General features: G+C 45.6%; 1 protein-coding gene across 1 annotated transcript in view; it reads right to left on the reverse strand.

Moving 5' to 3' along the window:
- LOC137308559 (disintegrin and metalloproteinase domain-containing protein 12-like) overlaps window positions 1–22,805 on the reverse strand; it is a 402,109-nt gene that overhangs the window by 21,099 nt on the left and 358,205 nt on the right. The window contains exons 17-19 of the mRNA XM_067977213.1: window positions 14,151–14,225; window positions 13,236–13,319; window positions 413–572 (exon numbers count right to left, since the gene is read on the reverse strand). Of these exons, the coding sequence (XP_067833314.1) occupies window positions 413–572; window positions 13,236–13,319; window positions 14,151–14,225 (319 nt within the window). The remainder of the gene's footprint in view (window positions 1–412; window positions 573–13,235; window positions 13,320–14,150; window positions 14,226–22,805) is intronic.

Genomic DNA, 22,805 nt, shown 5'->3' on the forward strand with positions numbered 1-22,805 from the left:
TCCAGCCACACTCCTGACCCTGACCCTGTTCCAGCCACACTCCTGACCCTCACCCTGTTCCAACCACACTCCTGATCCTGACCCTGTCCCAGCACACTCCTGTTCCTGACCCTGTCCCAGCCACACTCCTGATCCTGACCCTGTCCCAGCCACACTCCTGATCCTGACCCTGTCCCAACACACTCCTGATCCTGACCCTGTCCCAGCCACACTCCTGATCCTGACCCTGTCCCAGCCACACTCCTGATCCTGACCCTGTCCCAGCCACACACCTGACCCTGACTCTGTCCCAGCCACACACCTGATCCTGCCCCGGCCAAACTCCTGACCCTGACCCAGTCCCCGGTCACACCCTTTGTCTGGTTCAGGACCTGACAGGAGGTGGAAGTCCTCATGCCTCGTTGATCCTTACCTTATACCACAACTTGTCTGAGTCCCAGGTGATGTTGCACTCGCATTACTGCATATAATCCCCTTCTTCACCATCAACCAAGCGAGCAAGTAACTCACAATCGCCAGTGTCAAAGCCGGCACTACGATTGCAGTGATCAACATAGTCAGATCAAGTACACCTAGGAGAAGGAAGGAGAGATGGGTAAGGTTGCAGCATAGGGCACTTAGAAAATCATAATTTGATTAGTAGAGTCAACATGGTTTTATGAAAGGGAAATCATATTTGATGACTTTATTAGAGTTTTTTAAGGACGTAACAAGCAGGGTAGATAAGGGGAACCAGTGGATGCAGTATATTTCAATTTTCGAAAGGCATTCGATAAGGTGCCACATAAAAGGTTGTTGCACAAGATAAGGGCTCATGGGGTTGGGGGTAATATATTAGCATGGAAAGAGAATTGGTTAACGAACAGAAAACACAGAGTAGGAATAAACGGGTCATTCTCAGGTTGGCAGGCTGTAATTAGTGGGGTGCCACAAGGATTAGTGCTGGGGCTTCAACTATTTACAATATATATGAATGACTTACATGAAGGGACCGAGTGCAATGTATCCAAGTTTGCTGACGATACAAAGTTAGGTGGGAAAGTAAGCTGTGAGGAGGATGCAAAGAGGCTGCAAAGGAATATAGACAGGTTAAGTGAGTGGGCTAGAAGGTGGCAGATGGAGTATAATGTGGGGAAATGTGAGGTTATTCACTTCGGTAGGAAGAATAGAAAATCAGAATATTTTTTAACTGGTGAGAAACTATTAAATGTTGGTGTTCAGTGAGATTTGGTTGTCATCATACAAGAAACATAAAAAGTTAGCATGCAGGTACAGCAAGCAATTAGGAAGGCAAATGGCATGTTGGCCATTATAGAATCATAGAAGTTACAACATGGAAACAGGCCCTTCAGCCCAACATGTTCATGTCGCCCAGTTTATACCACTAAGCTAGTCCCAATTGCCTGCACTTGGCCTATACCCATCTTACCCATGTAACTGTCCAAATGCTTTTTAAAAGACAAAATTGTACCCGCCTCTACTACTGCCTCTGGCAGCTCGTTCCAGACACTCGCCACCCTTTGAGTGAAAAAATTGCCCCTCTGGACCCTTCTGTATCTCTCCCCTCTCACCTTAAATCTATGTCCCCTCGTGATAGACTCCCTTTGGGAAAAGATTTTGACTATCTACCTTATCTATGCCCCTCATTATTTTATAGACTTCTATAAGATAACCCCTTAACCTCCCACTCTCCAGGGAAAAAAGTCCCAGTCTGTCTAACCTCTCCCTACAAGTCAAACCATCAAGTCCCGGTAGCATCCTAGTAAATCTTTTCTGCACTCTTTCCAGTTTAATAATATCCTTTCGATAATAGGGTGACCAGAACTGTACACAGTACTCCAAGTGTGGCCTCACCAATGCCTTGTACAACTTCAACAAGACATCCCAACTCCTGCATTCAATGTTCTGACCAATGAAACCAAGCATGCCGAATGCCTTCTTCACCACCCTATCCACCTGTCACTCCACTTTCAAGGAGCTATGAACCTGTACTCCGAGATCTCTTTGTTCTATAACTCTCCCCAACGCCCTACCATTAACGGAGTAGGTCCTGGCCCGATTCGATCGACCAAAATGCATCACCTCACATTTATCTAAATTAAACTCCATCTGCCATTCATCGGCCCACTGGCCCAATTTATCAAGATCCCGTTGCCAAATGGGATAGATTCAGAATGGATCCAGCAGCTCAAAACTGGGCATCCATGAGGCGCTGTGGGCCATCAGCAGCAGCAGAATTGTATTCCACCACAATCTGTAACCTCATGGCCCGGCATATTCCTCACTCTACCATTACCAACAAGCCAGGGGATCAACCCTGGTTCAATGAGGAGTGTAGAAGAGCATGCCAGGAGCAGCACCAGGCGTACCTAAAAATGAGGTGCCAACCTGGTGAAGCGACAACTCAGGACTACGTGCATGCTAAACAGCGGAAGCAACATGCTATAGACAGAGCTAAGCGATTCCACAACCAACGGATCAGATCAAAGCTCTGCAGTCCTGCCACATCCAGTCGTGAATGGTGGTGGACAATTAAACAACTAACGGGTGGAGGAGGCTCTGCAAACATCCCCATCCTCAATGATGGCAGAGTCCAGCACGTGAGTGCAAAAGACAAGGCTGAAGCGTTTGCAACCATCTTCAGCCAGAAGTGCCGAGTGGATGATCCATCTCAGCCTCCTCCCGATATCCCCACCATCACGGAAGCCAGTCTTCGGCCAATTCGATTCACTCCATGTGATATCAAGAAACGGCTGAGTGCACTGGATACAGCAAAGGCTATGGGCTCCGACAACATCCCAGCTGCAGTGCTAAAGATTTGTGCTACAGAACGAGCTGCGCCTCGAGCCAAGCTGTTCCAGTACAGCTACAACACTGGCATCTACCCGACAATGTGGAAAATTGCCCAGGTATGTCCTGTCCACAAAAAGCAGGACAAATCCAATCCGGCCAACTACCGCCCCATCAGTCTACTCTCAATCATCAGCAAAGTGATGGAAGGTGTCGTCGACAGTGCTATCAAGCGGCACTTACTCACCAATAACCTGATCACCGATGCTCAGTTTGGGTTCCGCCAGGACCACTCGGCTCCAGACCTCATTACAGCCTTGGTCTAAACATGGACAAAAGAGCTGAATTCCAGAGGTGAGGTGAGAGTGACTGCCCTTGACATCAAGGCAGCATTTGACCGAGTGTGGCACCAAGGAGCCCCAGTAAAATTGAAGTCAATGGGAATCAGGGGGAAAACTCTCCAGTGGCTGGAGTCATACCTAGCACAAAGGAAGATGGTAGTGGTTGTTGGAGGCCAATCATCTCAGCCCCAGGACATTGCTGCAGGAGTTCCTCAGGGCAGTGTCCGAGGCCCAACCATCTTCAGCTGCTTCATCAATGACCTTCCCTCCATCATAAGGTCAGAAATGGGGATGTTCGCTGATGACTGCACAGTATTCAGTTCCATTCGCAACCGCTCAGATAATGAAGCAGTCCGAGCCTGCATGCAGCAAGACCTGGACAACATCCAGGCTTGGGCTCATAAGTGGAAAGTAACATTCGCGCCAGATAAGTGCCAGGCAATGACCATCTCCAACAAGAGAGAGTCTAACCACCTCCCCTTGACATTCAACGGCATTACCATCGCCGAATCCCCCACCATCAACATCCTGGGGGTCACCATTGACCAGAAACTTAACTGGACTTACTCAGAGTGTAAAAGGCTTAGAGGGTACAAAATTCTTAACGTGCATCCAGGAGAGCTTTTTGAGCCAGCATGTAGAAAGTCCTACAAGAGAGGGGGCGGTACTGGACCTAATTCTAGGGAATGAGTCCGGCCAAGTGGAAGAAGTGCTGGTAGGTGAGCACTTTGGCAACAGTGACCATAATTCAGTGAGATTCAAGGTGGTCATGGAAAAGGACAGGGTGGGGCCGGAAATAAAGGTTCTAAATTGGGGGAAGGCCGATTTTAATAGGATAAGGCAGGATCTGGCCAAAATGGACTGGGATCAGCTGCTTGTTGGAAAATCCGCATCGGAGCAATGGGAGTCTTTCAGAAGGGAGATTGAGACCATACAATGGCAACATGTTCCCGTAAAGGTCAAGGGTGGTTCCAAGAACTCCAGGGAACCTTGGATGTCAGGGGATATACGAGAATGGATTCGGAAAAAAAGGAGGGCTTTTGGCAGATACAAAAGGCTAAGGTCGGAGGAAGCCCGAGAGGAGTACAAAAATTGCAGGGGGATACTTAAAAAGGAAATTAGGAGATCAAGGAGGGGCCATGAAAAAACTCTGGCGAGCAAAATAAAGGAAAATCCTAAGATGTTTTATAAGTATATTAAGGGTAAGAGGATAACTAGGGAAAAAATAGGGCCCATTAGGGACAAAAATGGCAATCTGTGTGTGGAGCCGGAAGATGTAGGAGGGGTTCTAAATGAATTTTTTGCATCTGTTTTCACTATGGAGAAGGACGACGTAGACAGAGAAATACGACAGGGGGACTGTGATATACTCGAACATATTAACATCGAGCGGGAGGAGGTATTGGCGGTTTTAGCAGGCCTAAAAATGGATAAATCCCCAGGCCCGGATGAAATGTATCCCAGGCTACTGTGTGAGGCAAAGGAGGAGATTGCGGGGGCTCTAACACATATATTCAGAACCTCTCTGGCCACAGGGGATGTGCCAGAGGACTGGAGAACCGCTAATGTAGTACCATTATTCAAGAAGGGGAGTAGGGAAAAACCGGGGAACTACAGGCCAGTGAGCCTAACATCAGTGGTAGGAAAATTATTGGAAAAAATTCTGAAGGACAAAATTAGTCTCCACTTGGAGAAGCAAGGATTAATCAGGGATAGTCAACATGGCTTTGTCAAGGGAAGATCATGTCTGACTAATTTGATTGAATTTTTTGAGGGGGTGACTAGGCGTGTGGATGAGGGTAACGCAGTGGATGTGGTATACATGGATTTCAGTAAGGCCTTCGATAAAGTCCCGCACAGGAGACTGGTCAAGAAGGTACGAGCCCATGGAGTCCAGGGTGCCTTGGCACTTTGGATACAAAACTGGCTTAGTGGCAGAAGGCAGAGGGTGATGGTCGAAGGTTGTTTTTGTGACTGGAAGCCTGTGGCCAGTGGGGTACCACAGGGATCTGTGCTGGGGCCCTTGCTGTTTGTGATCTACATTAACGACTTGGATATGAATGTAAAAGGTATGATCAGTAAGTTCGCTGATGATACAAAAATTGGTAGGGTGGTGAATAGCAAGGAGGATAGCCTCAGTCTGCAGGATGATATAGATGGGTTGGTCAGATGGGCGGAACAGTGGCAAATGGAATTTAACCTGGAAAAGTGCGAGGTGATGCACTTTGGAGGGACTAACAAGGCAAGGGAATACACAATGAATGGGAAGACCCGAGGCAAGACAGAGGGTCAGAGGGATCTTGGTGTGCACGTTCACAGATCCCTGAATGCGGCAGAACAGGTAGATAAGGTGGTAAAGAAGGCATATGGGATACTTGCCTTTATTAGCCGAGGCATAGAATATAAGAGCAAGGAGGTTATGATGGAGTTGTACAAAACACTGGTTAGGCCACAGCTGGAGTACTGTGTGCAGTTCTGGTCGCCGCACGACAGGAAGGATGTGATCGCTTTGGAGAGGGTGCAGAGGAGATTCACCAGGATGTTACCAGGGCTGGAGCGCTTCAGTTATGAAGAGAGACTGGGAAGATTGGGTTTGTTTTCCTTGGAGCAGAGAAGGCTGAGGGGGGACATGATTGAGGTGTACAAAATTATGAGGGACATAGATAGGATGGATACTAAGGAGCTTTTTCCCTTTGTTGAGGGTTCAATAACAAGGGGACATAGATTCAAGGTAAAAGGCGGGAGGATTAGAGGGGATTTGAGAAAGAACTTTTTCACCCAGAGGGTGGTTGGAGTCTGGAACTCACTGCCTGAAAGGGTTGTGGAGGCAGGAACCCTCACAACATTCAAGAAGCATTTGGATGAGCACTTGAAATGCCATAGCAGACAAGGCTACGGACCAAATGCTGGAATATGGGATTAGATTAGACTGGGCTTGATGGCCGGCGCGGACACGATGGGCCGAAGGGCCTCTATCCGTGCTGTGTAGCTCTATGACTCTATGACTCTATATAAATACTGTGGCTACGAGAGCAGGTCAGAGGCTGGGTATTCTGCGGCGAGTGACTCACCTCCTGACTCCCCAAAGCCTTTCCACCATCTACAAGGCACAAGTCAGGAGTGTGATGGAATACTCTCCACTTGCCTGGATGAGTGCAGCTCCAACAACACTCAAGAAGCTCGACACCATCTAAGATAAAGCAGCCCGCTTGATTGGCACCCCATCCACCACCCAAAACATTCACTCCCTTCACCACCGGCGCACTGTGTCTGCAGTGTGCACATCCACAGGATGCACTGCAGCAACTCGCCAAGGCTTCTTCAACAGCACCTCCCAAACCCGCGACCTCTACCACCTAGAAGGACCAGAGCAGCAGGCGCATGGGAACAACACCACCTGCACGTTCCCCTCCAAGTCACACACCATCCCGACTTGGAAATATATCGCCGTTCCTTCATTGTCGCTGGGTCAAAATCCTGGAACTCCCTTCCTAACAGCACTATGGGAGAACCGTCACCACACGGACTGCAGCGGTTCAAGAAGGCGGCTCACCACCACCTTCTCGAGGGCAATTAGGGATGGGCAATAAATGCCGGCCTTGCCAGCGACGCCCACATCCCGTGAACGAATAAAGAAAAAAAATATAGACTCAGTGGGCGAACCCTCGGATATATCCCCTCTCACTACTGCCGTGATGTTCTCCCTAATCAAGAACGCAACTCCTCCTCCTCTCTTACCTCCTGCTCTATCTTTCCTATAGCATCTGTACCCTGGAACATTGAGCTGCCAGTCCTGCCCCTCCTTTAGCCATGTTTCAGTAATAGCTATAACAACCCAGTCCCATGTACCCATCCATGCCCTGAGTTCATCTGCCTTGCCCATCAGACTTCTTGCATTGAAATAAATGCAGTTTAATCTAGACTTCCCTTGGTCTTTGCCCTGCTTTCTCAGACCATCTGTCCGGTCATGTTCTGTACACTCTCCCTTACTGCCTTTTGTTTCTGTCACCACTTTACTTCCCACTGACTTCCTGCATCGGTTCCCAACCCCCTGCCACATCAGTTTAAACCCTCCCCAACAGCACTAGCAAACACTCCCTCCAGGACATTGGTTCCAGTCCTGCCCAGATGCAGACCGTCCAATTTGTACTGGTCCCACCTCCCCCAGAACCGGTTCCAATGGCCCAGGAATTTGAATCCCTCCCTCTTGCACCATCTCTCGAGCCATGTATTCATCCTAGCTATCCTGTCATTCCTACTCTGACTAGCCCGTGGCACTGGTCGCAATCCTGAGATCACTACCTTTGAGGTCCTACTCTTTAGTTTAACTCCTAACTCCCTAAATTCAGCTTGTAGGACCTCATCCTGTTTTTTACCTTTATCGTTGTTTCCTTTTTGCACCACGACAACTGGCTGTTCACCCTCCCCCTCCAGAATGTCCTGCAGCCGCTCCGAGACATCCCTGACCCTTGCACCAGGGAGGCAACATACCATCCTGGAGTCTCAGTTGCGTCTGCAGAAACGCCTGTCTATTCCCCCTACAATCGAGTCCCCTATCACTATAGCTCTGCCACTCTTTTTCCTGCCCTCCTGTGCAGCAGAGCCAGCCACGGTGCCATGAACCTGGCCACTGCCACCTTCCCCTGGTGAGCCATCTCCCCCAACAGTATCCAAAACGGTATACCTGTTTTGGAGGGAGATGACCGCAGGGGACCCCTGCACTGCCTTCCTACTCTTCCTCTGTCTGTTGGTCACCCATTCACTATCTCCCGCAGTTATTTTTATCTGCGGTGTGACGAACTCACTGAACGTGCTATCCACGACTTTCTCAGCATCGCGGATGCTCCAAAGTGAGTCCATCCGCAGCTCCAGAGCCGTCAAGCGGTCAAACAGTAGCTGCAGCTGGACACACTTCCCGCAGGTGAAGGAATCAGGGACACAGGAAGGATCCCTGAATTCCCACATCCCAAAAGAGGAACATGACACGGCTCTGGGGTCTCCTGCCATGACTTAACCCTTAAGTTAGCTTAACAACAACTACAATGTCAAGAGAAAAAAAAAGGAAAGATAAACTACTTGCTACTCCCTTTATCGCAAGGGGATTGGAGTACAATAGTAAGGAAGTATTACTACAGTTATACAGGGCTTTGGTGAGACCTCACCTGGAGTACTGTGTACGGTTTTGGTCTCCTTATCAAAGGAAGGATATACTTGCCTTAGAGGTGATTCTAGATTGATTCCTGGGATGAGAGGGTTGTCCTATGAGGAGAGATTGAGTAGAATGGGCCTATACTGTCTGGAGTTTAGAAGAATGAGAGGTGATCTCATTGAAACATATAAGATTCTGAGGGGGCTTGACAGGGTGGATGCTGAAGTTTCCCCTGGCTGGTAAGTCTAGAACTAAGGGACATAGTCTCAGGATAAGGGGTCGGCCATTTAAGACTGAAATGAGGAGGAATTTCTTCACTCAGAGGGTTGTGAATCTTTGGAATTCTCTACCCCAGATGCTGAATCGTTTAATATGTTCAAGGCTGAGATAGATAGATTTTTGGACTCTAGGGGAATCAAGGAATATGGGGATCGGGCGGGAAAGTGGAGTTGTGGTCCAAGATCAGCCATGATCTTATTGAATGGCGGAGCAGGCTCAAGGGCTATACAGCCTACTCCTGCTCCTATTTCTTATGTTCTTATGTGCTTATACCAGAAACAGAGAGTCGAGATTAAAGTTAGATACTCAGACTGGCAAAAAGTGGGAAGTGGTGGTCCACAAGGATCGGTGCTGGGACATCTGTTGTTCACCATTTACATAAAGGATTTGGACTCAGGAACCGGAAGTACAATTTCAAAATTTGTGGACCACACCAAATGGGGGGATGGGGGTTGGGTATCATTAATACCGAGGAGGACTGTGACAAAATACAGGAATAGAATCATCGAAAGTTATGGCACAGAAGGAGGCCATTCAGCTCATCATGTGCATGCCGGCCGAAAAAGAGCTATCCAGCTTAGTCCCAGTTTGCAGCACTTGGTCTGTAGCCCTGTAGGTTACGGCACTTCAAGAGCACATCCAAGTACCTTCTAAATGAGTTGAGGGTTTCTGCCTCTACCACCCTTTCAGGCAGTGAGTTCCAGACCCCCACCACCCTCTGGGTGAAAAAATTTCTCCTCAGCTCCCCTCGAATCCTTCTACCAATTACTTTAAATCTATGCCCCCTGGTCACTGACCCCTCTGCTAAGGGAAATAGGTCCTTCCTATCTATTCTATCTAGTCCCGTCATAATTTTATATACCTCAATTAAATCTCCCCTCAGCCTCCTTTGTTCCAAAGAAAACAACCCCAGCCTATCCAATCTTTTCTCATAGCTAAAATTCTCCAGCCTTGGCAACATACTCGTGAATCTCCTCTGTATTCTCTCTAGTGCAATCACATCTTTCCTGTAATGTGGTGACCAGAACTGTACGCAGTACTCAAGCTGTGACCTAACTAATGTTTTATACAGTTCTGTCATAACCTCCCTGCTCTTACTTTCCTTTATTCGCCAAGGCAAAGAATATATCACGTATTCCTATTTAACCACCTTATCTACTTGTCCTGCTACCTTCGGGGATCTGTAGATATGCACTCTAAGGTCCCTTTGTTCCTCTACACCTCTCAGTATCCTCCCATTTATTGTGTACTCCCTTGCCTTGTTTGCTCTCCCCAAATGCATTACCTCACACTTCTCTGGATTGAATTCTATTTGCCACTTTTCTGCCCACCTGACCAGTCCATTGATATCTTATGGCAGTCTGCAGCTTTCTTCCTTACTATTAACCACACGGCCAATTTTTGTATCATCTGCAAACATCTTGATCAAGCCCCCACATTCAAGTCCAAATCATTAATATATACCACAAAAAACAACCGATCTACTGAGCCTTGTGAGACCCCACTGGAAACAGCCTTCCAGGCGCAAAAAGAAAGACATTAATAAACATGCAGAATGGGTGTGTAATTGGCAAATGAATTTCAATATAGATAAGTGTGAGGTATTACATTTTAGTAGGAAGAATAAAGGGGCCACACACTGCTTGGATAATAACAGTCTAAATGGGGTCGAGGAGCAGAGGGTCCTGGGGATACAGATACTGAAATCACTAAAAGTAGCGATAGTAGTAATAGTAGAAGTTAATAAGGCCATAAAAAAGCAATCCAAGCACTGGGGTTCATTACTAGAAGGATAGAATTGAAAAGCAGAAAAGCTATGTTAAACTTGTATAGAACCTTGGTTAGACCACATTTGGAGTACTGTGCACAGTTCTGGTCTCCATATTATAGAGGCACTGGAGAAGGTGCAAGAACGATTTACTAGAATGATACCTAACTGAGAGGTTATACCTATCAGGAAAGAGTTAGCAGGCTAGGGGTCTTTTCTCTGGAAAAGATAAGACTGAAGGATGATATGAAAGAGGTCATTAAGATTATGAAAGGGTTTGATAGGGGAGACATGGAGAAGATGTTTCCACTTGCCGGGGAGACCAGAACTAGGGGCCATAAGTATAAGATACTCACTAATAAATCCAATAGGGATTTCAGGAGAAACTTCTTTACCCTGAAAGTGGTTAGAATATCGAACTCGCTACTACAAGGAGTAGTTGAGGCGACTAACATAGATGCATTTAAGTAGAAGCTAGATAAACACATGAGGGAGAAAGGAATAGAAGGATAATTTGATAGGATTACATGAAGTAGGGAGGGAGGATGCTCATGTGGAGAATGAACACCGGCATGGACCTGTTGGGCCAAATGGCTGTTTCTAAGCTGTACATTCTATGTAATTCCATATAATATGTAACTGTAGTGCCCAGGCACCTGCCCAGGTCGTAATATCCTTCCTGTGATTTGTTAAAGGAACAGCTCGCAGTGCTTCAGATGGGGCCTTATACACCAACGGTGCAACCTCTTTAGATCTGTACCCCTTCTAATGGAACCCACAAACTTATTTGCCTTTTTTAACTAATTAAATATATATTTACCCACTATAAATCCTAGATCTCCCTAGCGATCAGCACTCTGCCCAATTTAACACACACTATAACCCCGCCATTTCTCTCCTGATCACTTCTAGTTCCACTGTCCCATTTAACACACACCATAACCCCTCCATTTCTCTCCTGATCGCACCTAGTTCCACTGTTCCATTTAACACACACCATAACCCCTCCATTTCTCTCCTGATAGCACCTAGTTCCACTGTTCCATTAACACACACTATGACCCTTCGATCTCTCTCCTGATCACACACTGTCCCAGTCCCAGCGTCAGTGTGAGTTAGTGTCAGCCTGAGTCAATGCTATTATCAGTGAGTGTCAGTGTCAGTCACTGTCGGCGTCAGTCGATGTCAGCGTCAGTCCGTGTCAGTGACACTGACAGTCCGTTTCAGCGTTAGTCAGTGTCAGCATCAATGTCAAACCGAGTCATGGTCAGTGTCAGCATTAGTCCATGTCAGCATCAGTGTCATCATCAGTCCGTGTCAGTGTCAGTCTGTGTCAGTGTGAATGACTGTCAGCTTCAGTCTATGTCAGCGTCAGTCTGTGTCAGTGTGAATGAATGTCAGTGTCTGTCCGTGTCAGCGTCAGTCAGTGTGAATGAATGTCAGCGTCAGTCAGTGTCAGCATCAGTCAGAGTCAGTGTGAATGAATTTCAGTGTCAGTGTGAATGAATGTCAGTGTCAGTGTGAGCGCATGTCAGTGTCAGTCAGCGTCAGTCTATGTCAGTGTGAATGAATGTCAGCATCAGTCAATGTCAGCGTCAGATTGTTGGAGGCCAATCATCTCAGCCCCAGGACATTGCTGCAGTCGTTCCTCAGGGCAGTGTCCTAGGCCCAACCATCTTCAGCTGCTTCATCAATGACCTTTCCTCCATCACAAGGTCAGAAATGGGGATGTTCGCTGATGATTGCACAGTGTTCAGTTCCATTCACAACCTCTCAGATAATGAAGCAGTCCGAGCCCGCATGCAGCACAATCTGGACAACATCCAGGCTTGGGCTGATATGTGGCAAGTAACATTTGCGCCACACAAGTGTCGGGCAATGACCATCTCCAACAAGAGAGAGTCTAACCACCTCCGCTTGACATTCAACGGCATTACCATCACCGAATCCCCATCATCAACATCCTGGGGGTCACCACTGACCAGAAACTAAACTGGACCAGCCACATAAATACTGTGGCTACAAGAGCAGATCAGAGGCTGGGTATTCTGCGGCGAGTGACTCACCTCCTGACTCCCCAAAGCCTTTCCACCATCTACAAGGCACAAGTCAGGAGTGTGATGGAATACTCTCCACTTGCCTGGATGAGTGCAGCTCCAACAACACTCAAGAAGCTCGGCACCATCCAGGACAAAACAGCCCGCTTGATTGGCACCCCATCCACCACCCTAAACATTCACTCCCTTCACCACCGGCGCACAGTGGCTGCAGTGTGTACCATCCACACGATGCACTGCAGCAACTCACCAAGGCTTCTTCGGCAGCACCTCCCAAACCCGCGACCTCTACCACCTAGGACAAGAGCAGCAGGTACATGGGAACAACACCACCTGCACGTTCCCCTCCAAGTCACACACCATCCCGACTTGGAAATATATCGCCGTTCCTTCATTGTCGCTGGGTCAAAATCCTGGAACTCCCTTCCTAACAGCACTGTGGGAGAACCGTCACCACACGGACTGCAGCGGTTCAAGAAGGCGGCTCACCACCACCTTCTCAAGGGCAATTAGGGATGGGCAATAAATGCTGGCGTTGCCAGCGACACCCACATCCCATGAACGAATTAAAAAAAAGTCCATATGAATCAGTGTTGATCAGTGTCAGTGTCAGTGGCTGTGTGAGTCAGTGTCAATGTGAATATTAGCATTAGTCATTGTCAGGGTCAGTGTCAGTCAGTGTTGGTGTGAGCCAATGTCAGTGTCAGCATCAATTAGTGTCAGTATGAGTCAGAGGTAAGGTAAGGCTGGGCGTGGAGAGAGATCATTCAGGGATTGTGAACACTACAGTAGATAATATAATTTATTAAAGCTTATTAAATTTGAGAGATTTATTGGGAGAGATTTCTTACCTGGAGTTTCTCCAGTACTTCGCTGATGCTGTGTTGTAGTACTTATGCTTGTTTCCATTGTCTCAGGTGATGTAGCTGTGGAAACTGAAGAACAGAAACATCCTCAATAAATGTGGGTCTCAGTGTAAATGCAGCGGTGCATTCGGAGTTTGAGAGTCAGGCTGAGATTAGCATGATAGTACGTTTCCCAGCACCAACACTTTCCTCAGAGCATCCACAGTCAGGGCCTCGGAAACCCTCAACCTGGTGCCCCAATACCCGCCACACTCACTTCCACTGGAGCAGACGGTACTCCGCCCCAACAAAATCCCAGGTGTCTCAGTCTTGGGCAGTTTTGTGGCCCCTTCGATTACAGTCCCACCAGGGTAATGGCAGGACTGAACCTGAAGGTCGACGGGTTTTTGTCCCCAAAGTCAGAATACTACCCCAGACCAGAGTCAGCCTTGGAGGACATCCCGGAGTCCTTGGTGTAATTTCGGGGTCTAACCTGCTGCATGCAACTTGAATCCATTCTTTCAGTGCGTACGTGTCTGTGTGAGTGTTTGTCAGTGTCATGTCCATGCCAGAGTCAGCATTAGTGTCAGTGTCAGTGAGTGCCTGTATCAGTTTCGGTGTCAGTCAGTGTGAGTGCCAGTGTCAGTGAGTGTCGGAGTCAGTGTTAGTTCCGGTGTCTGTCAGTGTCAGTGTCGGTCAGTGGAAGTATCAGTATCAGTCAGTTTTGGTGTCGTGTCTGTCAGTGTCAGCATCAGAGGTGAAGTGAGGTAAGACTGGGTGTGGAGAGAGATCATTCAGGGCTCAGTGGGGTAAGGCTAGGTGTAGAGAGATTATTCAGAGATTATAGACATTGTACGGTAGATAATATAATTTATTTAAAGGTATTAAATTCTGAAAGATTTATTGATAGAGACTGCTTACCTAGAGTATCTCTGATATCTTGTTGAAGCTCTGTGCTGGTACTTTTGTCTGTTTCCATTGTTTGATGTGATGTAGCTATGAAAAGTAAAGAACAGAAACATCCTCAATAAATGTGGGTCTCAATGTTCGTGCAGAGTCATGATGAGATTAGCACGATAGTACGTATCCCAGCGCCATCACTTTCCTCAGAGCATCCACAGTCAGGGCCTCGGAAACCCCTAGCCTGGTGTCCCAGTACCCGTCACACTCCTTTCCATTGGAGCAGACGGAGACTTGCTCCAACAATGACCCAATGGAAAGTCCAGATCTCAAGTATTTTGGTACTGGGCTATTGTGTGGCCCCTTCGATCACAGTCCTACCAGTGTAATGGCAGGACTGTGCATGAAGGGGGACGGGTTTCTGACCCCAAGGCCACGCTCCTCATTTCCTCCTACCATTGGGGAAGCACTTAGAAGGAGTACAAAGTTATAAAGTTGAAGGCACACATCGTAAGGATAATGCTCTAAACATATCTGCACCACACACTGTCAGGGTAAAGAAAATTCGGTTTAACAAGTACCAAAGTTGCTACAAGGATACACTGAATATTTGCTTGAAGCAGTGAAACGGAGTCGTTGACTCTTCGGAAACCCTGGCCAAGTGGCATGAAGTGAGAGGAGCGAAAGGCTTTGAGCTACAATGCTGTGCCAGTGTGAACATAGGAACAGGAGGAGGCTATTCAGCCTGTTTCGTCATTCAGTTGGATCATAGCTGATCTAGAAACATAGGAACAGGAGTAGGCCATTCAGCCCCTCGTGCCTGCTCCGCCATTTGATAAGATCATGGCTGATCTGTGATCTAACTCCATATACCTGCCTTTGGCCAAATCCCTTAATACCTTTGGTTGCCAAAAAGCTATCTATCTCAGATTTAAATTTAGCAATTGAGCTGGTATCAATTGCCATTTGCGGAAGAGAGTTCCAAACTTCTACCACCCTTTGTGTGTAGAAATGTTTTCTAATCTCGCTCCTGAAAGGTCTGGCTCTAATTTTTAGACTCTGCCCCCTACTCCTAGAATCCCCAACCAGCGGAAATAGTTTCTCTCCATCCACCCTATCTGTTCCCCTTAATATCTTATAAACTTCGATCAGATCACCCCTTAACCTTCTAAACTCTGGAGAATACAACCCCAATTTGTGTAATTTCTCCTTTGATGTCCGGGTATCATTCTAGTAAACTTACGCTGCACTACCTCCAAGGCCAATATGTCCTTCCAAAGGTGCGGTGCCCAGAACTGCTCACAGTACTCCAGGTGCTGTCTAACCAGGGTTTTGTATAGCTGCAGCATAACTTCTGCCCCCTTGTACTCCAGTCCTCTAGATATAGAGGCCAGCATTCCATTCGCCTTATTGATTATTTTTTGCACCTGTTCATGACACTTCAATGATCGATGTACCTGTACCCCTGGGTCCCTTTGGACATCCACTGTTTTTAACTTTTTACCATTTAGAAAGTACCCTGTTCTATCCTTTTTTGGTCCAAAGTGGATGACCTCACATTTGTCTACATTGAATTCCATTTGCCACAGTTTTGCCCATTCACCTAATCTATCAATATCGCTTTGTAATTTTATGTTTTCATCTACACTGCTTACAATGCCACCAATTTTTGTGTCATCGGCAAACTTAGATATGAGACTTTCTATGCCTTCATCTAAGTTGTTAATAAATATTGTGAATAATATCTGTATCTTAACTCCGTATCCCTTAATACCCTTGGCCAACAAAAATCTATCAATCTCAGTTTTTAAATTTTCAATTGATCCCCAGCCTCAGCAGCTTTTTTGGGAGAGAGTTCCAGATTTCCGCCACCCTTTCTGTGTGAAGAAGTGCTTCCTGACTTCACCCCTGAACGGCCTAGCTCTAATTTTAAGGTTATGCTCACTTGTTCTGGACTCTCCCGCCAGAGGAAATAGTTTATCTCTATCTACCCGATCATCTCCTTTAATCACCTTAAACACCTCGATCAGATCACCCCTCAATTTTCTAAACTCAAGGGAATACAAGCCAAGTTTGTGCAACCTGTCCTCATAATTTAACTCTCTAAGCCGCGGTATCATTTGGAGACAAGACACGAGAAACAGAAAGATCGTTAACGCCAGAGTGATCAACGGGAGATGCCCCAGAAACAAGGTTATGTGAGACTTGTGATAGACAATGTCTAGCATGTAATGGCCTGAATAAGTCATCAACATACTACTCAACCAACATGAATTTATGCTCCCTTCATTGTTGGCACCATCATAAGAACATAAGAAATAGGAGCAGGAGTAGGCCAATCGGCCCCTCGAGCCTGCTCCACCATTCAATAAGATCATGGCTGATCTGATCCTAACCTCAAATCTAAATTCATGTCCAATTTCCTGCCCGCTCCCCGTAACCCCTAATTCCCTTTACTTCTCGGAAACTGTCTATTTCTGTTTTAAATTTATTTAATGATGTAGCTAAAGCATGCTCGAGTACGAGGGACACACTCGTAACGTCTCCATAGGTCAGCAATGCAGCATGCCTGCAAAGAGGTGGAGGGAGGCTGGAGTCTGCAGCTGACCATTACAGTCACTGGCTGTGATACCCCCGTGTGGTAGGGTAGTAAAGTTAAGTGTTAGCAACACGTGAAAATTCTGCAGTAAAGTCACACAGGTGAAACCAAGTCTGGACATGAATATAATAATTACTTCATGACCTTGCTTCGATGCAGAGTAAGCGAACCACAAAACCAGAAGAACTTGTACTGTTCACCTCTGCTACTCGTTGTGATAGACACAGTCGCGCTTAGTTCCGAGCTCTGTCTTCTCAGTTTACCTCATTTGGAGTTGTTTTTTGTCTTCTTGACATAATTTTGTGATGAGGATATGCACTGAGTTAACCATTGTGGGGTTAACCGTTAACCTCTACAGTCTGTGCGGTGAGGGTGCTCCCACAGTGCTGTTAGGGAGGGAATTCCAGGATTTTGACTCAGCGACAATGAAGGAACGGCAATATATGTCCAAGTCAGGATGGTGTGTGACTTGGAGGGGAACTTGGAGGTGATGGTGTTCCCAAGCAACTGCTGCCCTTGTCCTTCTAAGTTGTGGAGGTTGTGGGTTTGGGAGGTGATGGTGTTCCTGTGCACCTGCAGCCCTTATCCTTCTAGGTGTTGGAGGTGTGGGTTTGGGAAGTGTAGATGTCTCATTTGTACTGGGTCAGGATAATAAATGGAGCACCTCAAGAAGTTCTACTTGCCTCATGCGTCAGTCGTGATCTGCCAAAACTCTCTTGATTCAGGAATTGGACTCTTGGATTGGAAAATTGCCAATGTCACTTCACTATTTAAGAAGGGTAAGAGAGTTGAACTATGAAATTATAGGTCTATTAGTCTAACGTCAGTTGTGGGGAAGGTCCTATGATCTGTTATTGGGGTCAGAGTGACTGAGCATTTGGACAAAAATGAGCTGATCAGAGAAAGCCAGCATTTATTTGTAATGGGTAAGTCATGTATAACGAAGCTGGTTGAATTTTTTGAGGAGGTTAAAAAAGCATATGGGAACCTGGGCTTTATTAATAGAGGCATAGAGTACAAAAGCAAGGAAGTTATGCTAAACCTTTATAAAACACTGGTTAGGCCTTAACTGGAGTATTGTGTTCAATTCTGAGCACCAAACTTTAGGAAGGATGTCAAGGCCTTAGAAAGGGTGCAGAAGAGATTTACTAGAATGGTACCAGGGATGAGGAAGTTTAGTTATGTGGAGAGACTGGAGACGCTGGGGTTGTTCTCCTTAGAACAGAGAAGGTTAAGGGGTGATTTGATAGAGGTATTCAAGATCATGAACGATTTTGACAGAGTGGCAGAAGGTACGGTAACCAGAGGACACAGATCTAAAATGATCGGCAAAACAGTCAGAGGCGACATGGATGAATAAATAAATAAGGGCAGAATTGAAACTAAAGAAAAAGGCATAACTAAGTACGTGGACAACAAAGGAGAGAATGACAAAAGGAAATACGGAAAAGTTAGGAAAGAAGTCAAAAAAACAATTAGGAAGGCAAAAAGAAACCACTAAGTTAAATTATCAAAGAATATCAAAAAATAGTAAAGTATTCTACAGACAAAAGAAAAATCAGGATAAGGATAGGGCCGCTAAGGGATACACACGATAAACTCACAGGGAATGACAGCAAAATGGCAGAAATATTAAATAATTACATTGCTTTAGTATTTACCAGGGAGACTAACATGGTGGGCATGACATTAGAAGAAGAGATCAAAAAAGATATAAAGACATTTAAGATAGAAAGAGGGCAGATAATTGATAGACTAATCAAACTTAAAGTGGATAAAACCCCATGTCTGGATGGATTGCATCCAAGCATATTAGGAGAGGTTAGGGAAGAGATAGCAGAGGCGCTATTACACATATATATATATATATATATATATATTCATTAGAAAAGGGAATAGTGCCAGAGGACTGGTGGACAACTAAAGTGATTTCTATATTTAAAAAGGGAGACAGAAACAGTCCAGGGAACTATAGACCAATTAGCTTAACATCGGTGGTAGGAAAGATAATGGAATCCATATTCAAAGATGTAATAGAGAAACATCTAGGAACTGAAAATATAATAAAGAATAGTCAGCACGGGTTTCAAAAGGGAAGGTCATGCTTGACCAACCTTATTCAGTTCTTTAAAGAAGTTACAGAAGGTGTAGACAAGAGCAATAGGATCAGCCAGGAATGGGAACAGAAGCTGTTCCTCTGGTGTATTTGGAAGGACCTAGAAATGGTTAATTCCTGATCCAGATGCACATTTCTTTCTGTATTTTACCTTATTTATGACATTGAGTGTATACAGATATTCTCTAATCTGGTCTGTGTAATTAGTCTAAACACTGCAAATAATTATCATAAAATACTACAATAAAAAATGTTAAGTTTCATACACCTTATTTGTTCCATTTCCAATTTTCAGTGTAAATGGTATATTTTGAATGATTTTTAAAAAAAACTAATATAATTTGACATCTGTTTAGCATAAAATTAATTAAGCCCAGGAATGTTTTGCATGTGGTCTGACAATTTTGGAGATATTTTCATATAATTAACTTTCCTACATAATAAATAGATATGTAATATATTTGGATTTTCAAAAGGCTTTCAATAAGGTAGCGCATAGTAGACGCATGACTAATGACAGAGCATGTAGAGTCAGGGCAAAAGTGGCAGAATGGATAGCAAGCTGGCTACAAAGCAGAAAACAGAGAGTACAGGTTAAGGGTAGTTACTCAAACTAGCAAAAGGTGGGACGTGGTGTTCCACAAGGATCACTGCTGGGGACACTGTTGTTCACCATGTATATGAACGATTTGGACTCTGGAATCGGAAGCACAATTTCAAAATTTGTGGACGACACCAAATTGTGGGGTGTAGTTAATACTGAGGAGGACTGGTACAAAATACAGGAAGACATTGATAAATTTGCAGAATGGCCGTGTAATTGGCAAGTGAATTTCAATATAGATAACTGTGAGGTGGTGCATTTTGGTTGGAATAATAAGGAGGCCACATACTCATTAGAAAATAACAGTCTAAGCGGGGTAGAGGAGCAGAGGGATTTAGGGGTACAGATATACAAATCACTAAAAATAACAATGCACGCTAATAAGGCCATAAAAAAAGCAAACCAAGCACTGAGGTTCATTTCTAGAGGGATCGAATTGAAAAGCAGAGAAGTTATGCTAAACTTGTACAGAACCTTGAGAAGACCACACTTGGACTACTGCAAACAGTTCTGGTCTCCACTCTATAAAAAGGATAGAGGGGCATTGGCGAAGGTGCAAAAAAGATTTAGTAGGATGATACCAGAAATGAGAAGTTATACCTATCAGGAAAGAATGCATAGACTGGGGCTCGTTTCTCTAGAAAAGACTGAGAACATATGAACATAAGAAATAGGAGCAGGAGTAGGCCATATGGCCCCACGAGCCTGCTCCATCATTCAATAAGATCATGGCTGATCTTCAACCTCAACTCCACTTTCCTGCCCGATCCTCATATCTCGATTCCCCTAAAGTCCAAAAATCTATCTATCTCAGCCTTGAACAGATTCAACGATTCAGCATCCACAGCCCTCTGGGGTAGAGAATTCCAAAGATTCATAACCCTCAGTGAAGAAATTCCTCCTCATCTCAGTCTTAAATGGCCGACTCCTTATCCTGAGACTATGTCCCCTAGTATTAGACTCTCGAGCCAGAGGAAACAACCTCTCAGCATCTACCCTGTTAATGCTCCTCAGAATCTGGTATGTTTCAATAAGATCACCTCTCATTCTTCTAAACTCCAGAGAGTATAGGCCCGTTCTACTCAATCTCTCCTCATAGGACAACCCTTTTATCCCAGGAATCAATCTATTTAACCTTCGTTGCACCGCCTCTAAGGCAAGTATATCCTTCCTTAGATAAGGAGATCAAAACTGAACAATACTCCAGGTGTGGTCTCACCAAAGCCCTGTACAATTGTAATAAGACTTCTTTACTCTTGTACTTCAACTCCCTTGCAATAAAGGCCAACATGCCATTTGCCTTCCTAATTGCTTACTGTACCTTTTTGTGTTTCTTGTACGAGGACACCTAAAATCCCTCTGAACACCAACATTTAATAGTTTCTCACCATTTAAAAAATATTCTGCTTTTCTATTCTTTCTACCAAAGTGAATAACCTCACATTTCCCCATATTATACTCCATCTGCCACCACCTTGCCCACTCACTTAACCTGTCTATATCCCTTTGCAGTCTCTTTGGGATTGATTTTCACATGGCAGGGGGGTGCGGTCAATAGGCCTGCGGCAAACCAAGATAATAAAATCTTACCTTTCCCCACGCGATTGCGAGGTAATTGATGCTCATTAATCTTGTTTCCAGGTTTCGCGCCCGGCAGCCGACAGGAGCTGCAACGCTGAGGGAGAGGGGGGGAGAACGAGAGAGAGAGAGACCTCATCGGGCGCTAGCAGAGATTGTGGGGGGGCACAAAGATCAGATGGGGGGGCACAAAGATGGGGAGGACATCGAACATCGTCGGGGGGGAGACATCGGAGAAGAGGCATCGGAGAGGGACACACCGGGGGGTGAGACATCAGAGAAGAGATATGGGGGGGTGAGACATTGGAGAAGAGACATCGGGCGGGTGAGACATCGGAGAAGAGACGTTGGAGGGTGAGGTATCGGAGAGGGAGACACTGGGGGGGTGAGACATCAGAGAAGACACATTGGGGCATGAAACATCGGAGAAGAGACATCGGGGAGGCTCTATGCCTCTATTTATAAAGTCCAGGACCTCGTATGCTTTTTTAACTGCTTTCTCAACCTGCCCTGCCATCGCCAGTGATTTGTATACATATACCCCCCGATCTCTCTGTTCCTGTACCCCTTTTAGAATTGTGCCCTTTAGTTTATATTGCCTCTCCTCATTCTTCCTACCGATATGTATCACCTCGCATTTTTCTACGGTAAATTTCTTCTGCCACGTGTCCGCCCATGCCACCAGCCTGTCTATATCCTCTTGAAGTCTAACACTATCCTCCTCACTGTTCACTACTCTTCCAAATTTTGTGTCATCTGCAAATTTTGAAATTGTGCCCTGTACACCCAAGTCCAAGTCATTAATATATATCAAGAATATATATCAAGGTCCTAGTACCGACCCTGGAGAACACCACTGTACACCTCCCTGCATTCCGAAAAACAACCGTTCACCACTACTCTCTGTTTCCTGTTACTTAGCCAATTCTGTATCCATGCTGTTACTGCCCCTTTTATTCCATGGGTTTCAAGCTTGATGACAAGCCTATTATGTGGCACTTTATCAAATGCCTTTTGAAAGTCCATATGCACCACATCTACCCTCTCTGTTACCTCATCAAAAAACTCTATATCAAGTTAGTTAAATACGATTTGCCTTTAACAAATCCATGCTGGCTTTCCCGAATCAATCCACACTTCTCCAAGTGACTGTTAATTCTGTCCCGAATTATCGTTTCTAAAAGTTTCCCCACCACCAAGGCCTATAGTTGTTGGGTTTATCCTTACACCCTTTTTTGAACAAGGGTGTAAAATTTGCAATTCTCCAGTCCTCTGGCACCACCCCCATATCTAAGGATGTTTGGAAGATTATGGCCAGTACCCCTGCAATTTCCACCCTTACTTCCCTCAGCAACCTAGGGTGCATCCCTTCTGGACCGGGTGATTTATCTACTTTAAGTGCAGCCTGCCTTTCTAGTACCTCTTCTTTATCAATTTTTAGCCCATCCAGTATCTCAACTACATCTTCCTTTACTGAGACTCTGGCAGCAGCTTCTTCTTGGTAAAACCATGTTGACTATGCCTAATCATATTAGGATTTTCTAAGTGCCCTGTTACCATTCCCTGAGGAATGACCTGATAGAGGTCTTTAAGATTATGAAAGGGTTTGATAGGGTAGACGTTATGTTCCAGGATTTTGACCCAGCGACAATGAAGGAACGGCGAAATATTTCCAAGTCGGGATGGTGTGATAAACAATGAGGGAGAAGGGAATAGAAGGATGTGTTAATAGGTTTAGATGAAAAAGGGTGGGAGGAGGTTCATGTGGAGCATAAACAC

The sequence above is a fragment of the Heptranchias perlo genome, chromosome 1 (assembly GCF_035084215.1).
Source record: "Heptranchias perlo isolate sHepPer1 chromosome 1, sHepPer1.hap1, whole genome shotgun sequence".
NCBI lineage: Eukaryota > Metazoa > Chordata > Chondrichthyes > Hexanchiformes > Hexanchidae > Heptranchias > Heptranchias perlo.